At 48.0% G+C, this 10,889-nt stretch overlaps 1 protein-coding gene across 1 annotated transcript in view; it reads right to left on the minus strand.

Annotated features, from left to right (window-relative positions):
* Positions 1 to 6,210: 6,210 nt before the first annotated feature.
* Positions 6,211 to 10,889, minus strand: part of IL17D (interleukin 17D) — a gene marked incomplete at its 5' end in the record, with an annotated part of 28,905 nt that continues 24,226 nt past the window's right edge. The window contains one exon of the mRNA XM_006832055.1: positions 6,211 to 6,529. Within this exon, the coding sequence (XP_006832118.1) occupies positions 6,211 to 6,529 (319 nt within the window). The remainder of the gene's footprint in view (positions 6,530 to 10,889) is intronic.

The following is a 10,889-nucleotide window of genomic DNA, read 5'->3' on the forward strand; positions in this document are numbered from 1 at the left end:
TCCCTGACATACACTCGGATACAGCTTCGTTTCCCTCAGGAGATTGAAGAGCCACAATGCAGCCCCCAAAGTGGGACAACACCTGGCCTACTTGTCAAAATAAAGGCCACAACATCTCAGTTTTTTGTTTCTTTATTGAGTGAGGTCCGCTAGAACTTGGGACGGAACCCTCTTGGCTTTTGTTGTCATGTAGTGATGTCCAGGCTGTATAGGGTCTCCAGGGAGTGGCTGGTGGGTTTTAATTGCCAACCTTGAGGTTAGCAGTCTAGTGCTTATCCTACAGCATCACACCAGAACTGTCTAGTTCCAGTTCCTTACTTCATGTAAGCCAAAAATGGAACACAAACAGTAACTTGCAAAGACCCTGTGGACAAGACAGTCACTGAAACGTATTGTTCTGACTGCCTGGAAGCGGCCACATTCCCCAAAGAGCTGTGATACCACTACCACCGCAATATAACCCTGGGCACCAGAGTCAGGAAGTGGTGACAGGGACAAAGCCCCACTGTACTTGGCTCCGGCCGCACCACAGGTTGTGAGTTACCAAGGAAATGACAGTACCCTCTGTCACTAACACTGTGACACAAGGGGACCAGGGCACATGATTAAAAAAAACAAAGCCCACTGCCCTGGGTCCTATTCTGACTCATAACCACCCTGCCCCAGCTTTCTCTTATGGAACAACTGACACACCAGGTTTGAACCACTGACCTCAGCAGCACAACATCTAACTCACGGTGTCGCCAGGGCTCCTTGGGGACTGTGACAGTCAACATAATCCACACCACAGCGGCTGCTTAACAACCAACAAAAGCTGGCCAGAGCTACATGTGACAACCTGGGTGGGCCTCAGGATGTCATGTGGAATGGGAAAAGCCAAGCTCAAAAGGTCACCTGATGCCATTTATGTAGCGTTCTCAGAAATTACCAAATTACAGAAATGGAGAGCGGAAGACAGGGATGGGAAGGGGGGAGGTAGGTGTAACCGTAGAAGGGGATTCTTTATGGTGATAGAACAGTTGTGTTAACTTAGACGTACACGCAGATAAGTAAAACTGGTGAGATCTGAGTTTAGCCTGAGCTGTTCAATGCCACGTTCCTGGATGTGGGGCTACCTGCTGGGGGAGGGGGAGGGAGCTGCATGAAGGGCAGATTCACATTTCCTGTGAATCTATAACCGCTTCAAAATTGTACGTTCAAACTTCATTCAGTCCTTCTCTCTGGGAAAGGAACATACTCCCACACCCCTGTGACTTGCTTTGACCAACAGAATGTGAAGGCACAGTATGTATCGTTTCAACCTGAGCCAGATTTTTTATTTTTATGGTACATTGAGGAGGAAGCTCCCAGACAGGCTGCCCAGAGCCATCTCTGCAGTGGAGTCAGAGGAACAAAACCCTCAGGGCTGGAAGCCAGAGGCTGGGAATGGATACTGAGAGATACAGGGAGATGGAGCTCTGTTACCCAAAATCACTCAGGGTACAACGGTTAAAGTTGCCCACCTTGATCCTCTGGTTTCTTCCTGCTACTCCTCAGGACTCCGTCTATCACTTTGGGGTACTTTTTAGGCAATTTACTCTCAAAAGCACCTCTTATTGTTGTGAGGCATTGATATTTTTATCACCTAACACAAATGGCACCTTCCCAGCCCTGGCATGTTACATACTTCTTTTTTTTTTTTTAAAGACCCCACTTTATTGTTTCTTTATGCTAAAAATTACCTTGTTGTTGTTGTCAGGTGCCATTGAGTCAGAAGCGACTCATAGCGACCCCATGCACAGCAGAGCGAAACAATGTCCGATCCTGGGCCAACCTCACTACTGCTGCCACACTTGAGTCCATCAATGATGCCACCTGGCTGATCCATTTCGTTGGGGGTCTTCCTCTTTCTCTCTGACCCTTTATCTTACCCAGCATGACATCCTTCTCCAGCGACTGTTCTGATAATATGTCCAAAGTATGAGATACAAAGCTTAGCCATCCTGGCCTCCAAGGAGCACTCTGGCTGCCCTTCTTCCAAAATAGATCTATTGGTTCTTTTGGCAGTCCATGGCACTTTCAGTATTCTCCTCCAACACCACAACTCAAAGGCATCAATTCTTCTACGGTCAAAAAAAATTACCTTAGGGAGTATCAAATTTTAGTGACACATTACGTATTGAAATGTAATGTTTAACTTAGGAGTTCTGGGAGCAGAACAGACTAGAAGTAACAGAATTTTACTTGTCCTATAAATCTAACATTTACATGAAGAAAAGAAACTTTATTTTTCCGTGGGTGGGGTGGGTGGCTGAGGGAATGAAGGGGTTGAGTTTGACTTGTATTAAAAAATTTACGCAAGTCTTAGGTTATGAGCCTTAGAAAATGAGGTAATTACAGATTTGTTTAAAGAGCAGCCAACACATTTTATGGCCTTGAACCCCTAATGTGACTTCAATGTTAGCGAAGCTGTGTTCATGTATGATCCATCTGGGCTTTAAAAAGAGATGTGGCTCTACCCCTGGGACCTTTAAGAAGACTACTGTGTCTGCTGTGCCCCTTGGTGCCTTCATTTAGCTGAGTCCCATGATGCCGAACACAAAGCTAGCACCCGGCAGCCATGAAAATGGATGGAGGAGGATGGATGCAATGCCGTCTGGGAAGTGCTGTCTACAAGGTGACCGTGTGTGGACTTTTAGGAGGTATCCTATCTCTTACACCTCGCCAACTCACTCACACTGCCAGCTCTGACTCATAACGACCTAAGAGGACAGAGCTGAACAGCCCTGGAAGGGTCCCACCCACCCACTGCCATAGAGTCATTCTGACTCAAGGCGACCCTCTATATAGGGTTTCTGCGACCACAAATCTTTACAGGAGCAGAAAGCCTTATCTTTCTTCCACATAGCGGCTGGTGGGTTTAAACTTCTGACCTTGTGGTTAGCAGTTATGAACGTATTCTATAACACCACCAGAACTTCCTTCATAGGGTTTCTTCCCAGGAGCAGCTGGAAGGTTTGAACCTCCAACTTTTCAGGTAGCAGCCTAACACTTAACCCACTGCCTCACCTCAAAAATGAAAACGAATATTTCATGGACATATTTAGAAGCCGTTCCTGTCTCAAGGATTTGCATTGAATGCCAAAACAGCCATCCACAAGTGGGAAGGACAAGAGTACGGAGTTGTTAACAAATCTCAAGTTTCCGTGTAACTGCTTTGTAGTAGAGTCCTGGTGTGGCACTGTGGGAAAATGTGCTGGACTGTAAGGTCGTTTGAACCTGAAAGTCGGTGGGTCAAACTCATAGAAACCCTATACAGGGTCACTATGGATCAGAACCGACTCTAAGGCACTTAACAACAACAACTTTTCTGTGTATTTGAGGGTTAATGAGGCTTTCAGGCAGCAAGAACAAATGAACTGCAAGGCTAGCTTACAGACCAAGTTTTAACTAGGACTTTTCGAACCCTTCTTCCATTCCTTCAAATAAAGCTGGAGTTAATGACTATAAATGATCATTGTGTTTCCCCTGCCCTGCAAAAGAGAGTCAATGAAACGAAGGGTTTGAGTAAGTGGCTGACAAATATGAAGCTATTCACATTTGCAGAATGCTTCTTGAATGATATTCCCAGAGGATTCTGTTTCAATAAACCAGCAAGATAGCTTTTCTAAGGCTTGCCACAAGATCCTCAACATAGACTTTATTTGAAGTCTATTGAAGGAAACATACTGGTTGTGGCACTTTACTGGGAGGAGGAGAAGCAGCTGAGTAATTTACAGTAATAAAGTGCTGCGATTCCCCAAAGCCTAAGGAGCTCTGATAGCGTAATGGTTACGAATCGGGCTGTGAACCGCAGGGTCAGCAGTTCGAAACTACCAGCTGTTCTGCGGGAGAAAGATGAGGCTTTCTGTAAAACTGAGCTCAAGGAAACACGAGTTCAGATTCATGCTCTGGCACATGAAACCTAATTCTGTTTTCGTCTGAATGCAGTTGAGGACAGTTGTCTTCCAAGAGCTCAATGACTGGATCAAAGCAGGGGTGCAATGAACATGAAATGGATGAATACTTCATTCCTTCCTTCAAGTTGGTTTAGCTCATTCACAGCAAACACAATGAAGAAAGTAATGCAATTTCCCATCCTCTCCTTGGTCTACCCTACGTTGATGCTTGCACTATTGTGAGTGGGTGGGACATGAGACACAGTGATGGCACAGTGGACACCACAGCCCAGATCTCGGGCCTGAAAGACACTTTCATTTTCATCTGTGGATTTTTGTCTTTACTGTTATGAACTGGCAACAAAAGGTGACTTCAAACTGTTTTCTGGACAATAATTTATTCTAGATTTACCACCTCAAGAGATCTGGTTGTCTTGCCTCCCTACCTCCCCCAAATTCCCAGGGAAGTAAACTGTCCCAAACGGCTTTCCATTTGGGCTTCTTTTTATTTGGAGAATCTGGATTTTGCCTGGTAAAGTGTTTTTCATGCATACCTTCTGCCAGTATCAAGTATAAGTTGGAAAGGTTCTCAGTCCAGATTGAATTTAGGCTGAAGGTTGATGACACTAAAGATGTTTCCTCCCAGTGACTCTTAAGACAGCTGAGGCTGGGGGTGAATACAGGAAAGGAAGGACACTTCTTGTTCTCGGTCAGGGCTGCCACAAGCCATGGGTGCCGGGCAGACTTTACAAGACTAGTTCATTTCAACATCAACCATAAAATGAAGAGAAAGTGAAGACCTTCGTGAACAGTTTCTCGAGAGCTCAGCTGAGCCTGTTAGCCCATAGCAGATGCAGAGGGAAATGCACACAGCCAGTATGTTCACTGTCTGAATGGTTTTAATGCTTTAGAAAGAAGTTCTAATTTTTAAAAATAATTGTGTTCACAGACTTTCAACCTAAAGAGAAAGGAAACAGCTCATATCGCATTACATAGAAAAAGCAGCCTCTAATATTGATCTCAAAGGTATCAATGGGCTCAAGCGTGGCAATGATTGTGAGGTTGGTCCAGGACCGGGCAGTGCTTCATTCTGTTGTGCAGAGGGTCGCTACGAGTCAGTATCGACTCGATGGCACCTAACAACAACAACATCGATCTCTGGAAATTTTCATTTGGCCCAGTTCCTCCTCAGATGTGGCTAGTCCTAACATTAAACTGATAGTCGATTCTTCCTGAAACTAGTAGTCTATAGCCTATTTTTTTAAATTCAGGTGCTAGACTCCTGAGACATTTAAAATCTAAACCCAGTATCCACAAGTTGGCATCACCAACCTTCGAAAGTTGAAAAAAAATTATATATTTTTAAATTAAGTCCATTTATAGACTTATGAGAAAGGCGAATTCAGGATTTCTGGAATTCTTAGTTTATTTGCTGGTCCCACAATGGGAGATTCAAAAGGTTTGTGGGGAAATTCCATTATCTTTGAATTTCATTTTTCCACAAACTTTCTGAAGCCCCTCAATGGAAGTCTTTTGTTCATTTCACAGTGGGGTGTCTTCACTGGCACGCAGATGAGGTAAAATTGAATGTACCCATTTTGTTTTTGCCAGTAACCTGCTACAGTATAGTTGGAGGCCTCCATTCCAGCTAAAAGTTTATGAGAAAATTCAAATTACACTTTCCAAACAGACTGAAGAGAAAACTGGATGCTTATAAAATGTTCAGATGTCAAGTAAAACAATTTAGGTAGTTTTCTCAATTGCTAATAGAAAAATAGCTTTTGCCCATATTGAAAACAGCTAAATTGAAAAAGTAGGTATCTGTTCTTTCTACTCTTTTGTTTAAAAATTGTTTTTAAAGAATAAACATCTCTCTCATCATTCTGCTTTACCAAGATTTCACTTCTCTAAGAATACAGAACCTTGGGGGCGGGGAGCCGTGCGAACCCCAGCAATGGGCTCCCCCTACAGCTGGGCCTGGAGGTGACCTCCAGCCTTGAAGAGTGTTCATTAAGCGTTTGCAAAGAATCCAGATGCTGGTCAGTGCGGAGCTGGCCCTGGCTCTCAGGAGCACCAGGTAAGTTCAAATCTCTTTTCAACAATTCTGCGCTAACTTTTGCCTAAAACAAAACAAAACCACCCAAGGACTACCAGTGTCCAAGTAGCCCATGGTTTGTTCCAGCCGGCAAGGCCTCTGTGGTTGGGTGGTCTCTGTGCTGTCTTGGGTCCCTGTGTCGCCCCCTGCAAGCACTCGGCTGAGGGAGGAGTCCGCAGGGACCCAGAACCATAGGCCTCAGGGGGTGGTGGGCTGGTCATTGGCCTCCAGCAGCAGTTTGGCCCCCTGCTTGTCCAGGCTGGAGTTGAGGCTCTCGGCATCCTTGGCCTGCTCTGGGACGCAGGTGCAGCCCACCGCCACGGCCACGTAGTCCTCGGCGTAGAGATAGCGGCCCCCAGCGCAGGCGGCTGTACGGCGCAGGACCACGGTGGGCATGAGCACTGGGGTGCTGCGGAACCGCAGGTCCTCCTCGCCGAAGGGCCCTGTCAGGCAGCCCCGGCACAGACAGTAGGCCTCCGGTAGGTACTTGGGGTACCTGGTGGGATCGTAGGAGATTCTGCACCGGGAGAGAAGAGAGTTTAGTGCGGGCCAGATAGGGACATCACACGGTGAGCACAGATGGTGTTGGGGACCGGGGACCCAGTGGGTGCTGAGACCACCAGTGAAGGACACCAGGCCAGGCTGCTCTGACCCTTCACCAGAGTCTAAGCAGAGGGACCAGCAATGTCACTGTGTTTTACCTGATGGGTGCAGAAGCCACAGTGGTCTCTTCTTGAGGCATTTTCCCATAAAGCTACTTTCCAGAGTCTTCCTTCCACAGCTATCAAACAAACTTTCACCTAGTCCACATGGGCACCAGCATGTGGTCCCTGCATAACAGCATAGGACAAGACACCCTGCATATGCCAGGGGCCCAAAGCGTCCTCCCCTGGATCAGCAGACACAGGAAGCAATGACCAGACCCCCCAACAGGGACTCCACTTGGGTTCTTCTAACAGTGCTGCCCTGGGCTGTGCCCGTGGGTGGGCACAGGGGGCAGGCAGTGCAGACTCCAACCACCTGGCTGGCAGCCACGTCACACCACGAGAACTCACGTCACACTCAGCACCTGTCCAGATGCAAATCTGTGTCCATCTGTCTGTCAGGGTCTGCAGCTGCAGACGTGTAAGGCATTGCAGGGCTGGCCAGCCTAGAATGTCCCCGAAGGAAGCGATGGCTTAACCGTGGTGCATTTTTACCCTCCTCCAAGTCTCCCTCTTCCTGTCAGAGGTCAAGAACCAATGTCAGCATCTAGAAATCAGCTGGCAGTCGGGGTCCAGGAGTGTCGAGTTGGGCTGGGACCCATGACTCCACAGGAACCTCAGCCATCTCTGTCAGGACTCTGCCCTCTGACACCTCCTGCCCCCCACCTCAGGGTGGGGGGTGAAAGACTTCCCTGAGAGCCCCGTGCAATTCCCCTGGGACTTCCAGTCACCCAAGTGCCCATTTCCCTTGGCTGTGGAGCTGAGTTGTAGGGTTCCAAGTTTGTTAAGTCCAGGGCCTGTCTCTTCCCCTCCAGCCTCCCAAGCAACAGACAACATCTGAGGATCCACAGCAAGACGGGGAAGGACCCGGAAAAGCGTCCCCTCACTGAGGGCCCACAGCTCTGAGTGGAAACAAAATGAGCTGTGTTCAGGACTGCTCTACACCCCACAACTGGAGGGGTGTACACTCTATCACCAGGGTCCACACTGCCGGGCGCCAGGCTGTGCAGAGGGCTGCAGACAGGGAGGCCAACACCAAGAAGATTTATATCCCCCTGAAAGGAAACCCCTACGGATTCGTTCTCTCAGAGGTCCTCATTACCAATGACTCATAAAGTGGAAAGGCGTTCCGTTAAGAGATGGGCTGAGGAGCAGGTGGAAGCATCTGAGGGGTATGGGGCAGGCTTGACAGTGAGCTGGAAGGCATAAATGCTGCCTGGGAGCAGAAACCTGAAGGCGTTCCTAGCCTGGGAGTGCCATGATACACAACACTATGTTAGGAGATTATTTCAATGAGTCAAATGCTAACTATTACCAGCTTGATGAAGGTTCGTGGCTTTGGAAGTGTAAGGAACAGACAATGTTTTTCTTCAGTTTGGGTCCAGTTATCTTTAGACATCAGATTGGAGCATGATTATCTTCACTCCACAGCAAATTCACTCAGCCCCCACTGAACAGAGAAAACAGGTGAAGGCTTTGAACTGGGGAAGTGGCCCCAGCTAAAGGGTCCTGTTTTCCTCCCCACCACACCCCTGCCTGTACAAAGGGGCAGGGTCTCAAGTTTCCGCTCTCCCCCACCCAGACATTGTCCCCTGCAGGCCTCTGTGCATAGCTACAGCGGGAGCCTACAGCAGACTGCTTTCAGAGTCAACACCCCACAGCGTGGGCCTTTGAAGTCAGAGGGAGCAGACCTCCTGGGGATGCAGCCTTGAGGCAGCCTGCTCCCTCCTCTGGTCCGTTGGCTCTAAGGTCTTCTGACCCAGGCTGCTGTGGACGAGGGAGCAGGCATCTTGGGTACAGACTACAGCCAACACCGTGCGCCCATAGCTCAGGTCTTTGAAGGTAGCAAACGCACAGGACAGCCCTCCCGGGAAGTCAGCTCAGTTCTGTTAGTTCCTCCTTCCGGTCCGGGCTGAACACTGTCAACTGAGGCTGCTGTGTGCCAGGGAGCGGGCATCTTGAGTGGGGGCCACAGCACAGTCCGTGTATCACAGGGAAGGCTCTGACTGCAACAAGGGAAACTGAGAGAGAGAGACTGACTCCTGGGGCGTGACAGCCCCTCCCCGACCTGGGCACTGTCACCTGTAAGTTTGCTGTGACTTCACAGTCAGTACTCTACCTGCCTCCTTGCACATCCTGTATCTCTGGTCTCTGAAATCCAGGGACCAATCAGGGCTCGTCTGACCCCACTCCCAGCTGATGTTGACTACCTCAGATAGGCAGCTCTTTATTCAGATGCAGAGGTCTTGCAGGGGGGTGGGGGGTAGGGGGGTGGGGGTGGGGGGACTGCACTCACAGCCAACAATCTCCTGGGTGGACTCTGATAGCAATAAGGCAGACCTCCATTAGGATCTGGCCAGACCTGACCCTCTCCACTACCTGGTCTGTCAGGCTCTTGCAAACTGCTATGGGGACCCTCAAAGTGGAGTCTGTTTCTGTAGTCAGCACTCTATCTGCCTCATGTGCACCCCATAGTTCAGGGATCTAAAACCACAGGACAGTCCTCCTTGGGGACAGTTTGGGGTCTGTCTGCTTCCCTTTACAGCCAGCACTGGGGACTGCTGATTAAGGAAGCTGACATCTGGAGTGGAGGCTACACCCACACACAGTCCAGAAGGCAGGCCTTCCCCAACCAGTAAGTACTGTGCTGACCTGACAGGAACTCCTACAGAAAGCCCTTACCATGGTTTCAGGAGGTGGGTCAGCTAAGTGAAGACAACTCTCCCAAACGCCACAGGGCCACTGGGGATCTGAAACCAACTGGATATCTTCTGGCGTCCCTCCTGGGAGTGTGAGCCCCAGCTTCTCCAGAAACAGAGGAAAGTCTGCCTGTGCATCCCTGAATGCCCCAGTAGGGAAGGGCACAATGCTTGGTAAACTTGCTTATATGCAACTTCAGGCTGAAGCTGAAGAAAATGACAACTAGTTCATGAAAGGTAAAGTATGACCTTGAGTATGTTGTTGTTGTTAAGTACCGTCAAGTCAGTTCCAATTCATAGTGACCCTGTTTCCAAGGAGCAGCTGGTGGGTTTGAACTGCTGACCTTGTGGTTTGCAGCTCAGTGCTGATCCAATAGTGCCACACCAGGAGTCTGACCTTGAGTATATCCCATCTAAATTTAGAGATCATCTCAAGAACAGATTTGACTATCAGGACTGCCTGTGAGGGTTGGAAATGTAACGGTAAATGTTTTGTAGCAAAAGGAGGGGAGTGATTGACTTTGCAGTCAAGGAATGGAGGTCCCTGGGACCATCAAGGGAGAGGCAGAGACGATTATATGGAGAGATGGAGCAGCTGAGGACTCTAGACCCAGAGAGGGAGAGGGGCTGTGTGCTGACGACCAGGGCCTGGGCGGGAGCGGGGAGGGGAACAGGCTTACAGGGTCTATACCCTTTGGTTGGTTGATGATGCATAGAGGGGATTGTAACCATGGCAAGGAAACAATATACAATAGGAAGAATGTAAAGCTAACGTTCTCTAATGTAAACTATCACATAATTCACAATAAACATTAAAAAAAACAAAAAACAGATTTGATGTATTAGATGTGGTGCTGAGGGTTAATGTGCTGGACTGCAAAGTAGGTTTGAACCCTGAGGTTGGGGATTCAAGCTCACCAGCTGCTCCTCGGAAACCCTATACAGGGTCACTATGGGTCGGCACCGACTCGACAGCACTTCACAACAACAGCTGAAGACCAGAGGAGTTGTGGGATGATATCAAGAACATCATACATGATGAAAAGAAAAGGTCATTAAAAAGAGAGGAAAGAGAAAAAACTAGAGTGGATGGCAGAAGAGACTCTGAAACTTGTTCTTAGCAGAGAAACTAAAGCAACTGGAAGAAAGGCTGAAGTAAAAGAGCTGAAACAGAAAAATTTAAAGGAAAGCTTAAGGCAAAGTAAAGTATTATAATGCAATGTGCAAAGACCTGGAGTTAGAAAGCCAAACCGGAAGGAAGAGCAAGCTCAGCATTTCTCAAGTTGAAAGAACTAAAGAAAAAATTCAAGCCTAAGGTTGCATCATTGAAGGATTCTATGGGCAGGATACTGAATGATGCAAAGAGTATCAAAAGAAGATGGAATGTATACACAGAATATACAATTATTTATGTACCAAAAGAACTGATCGATGGTAAACCATTTCAGGAGGTACCATAGGATAAAGAACTGAT

The sequence above is a fragment of the Chrysochloris asiatica genome, unplaced genomic scaffold, assembly GCF_000296735.1.
Source record: "Chrysochloris asiatica unplaced genomic scaffold, ChrAsi1.0 scaffold00005, whole genome shotgun sequence".
Lineage (NCBI taxonomy): Eukaryota > Metazoa > Chordata > Mammalia > Afrosoricida > Chrysochloridae > Chrysochloris > Chrysochloris asiatica.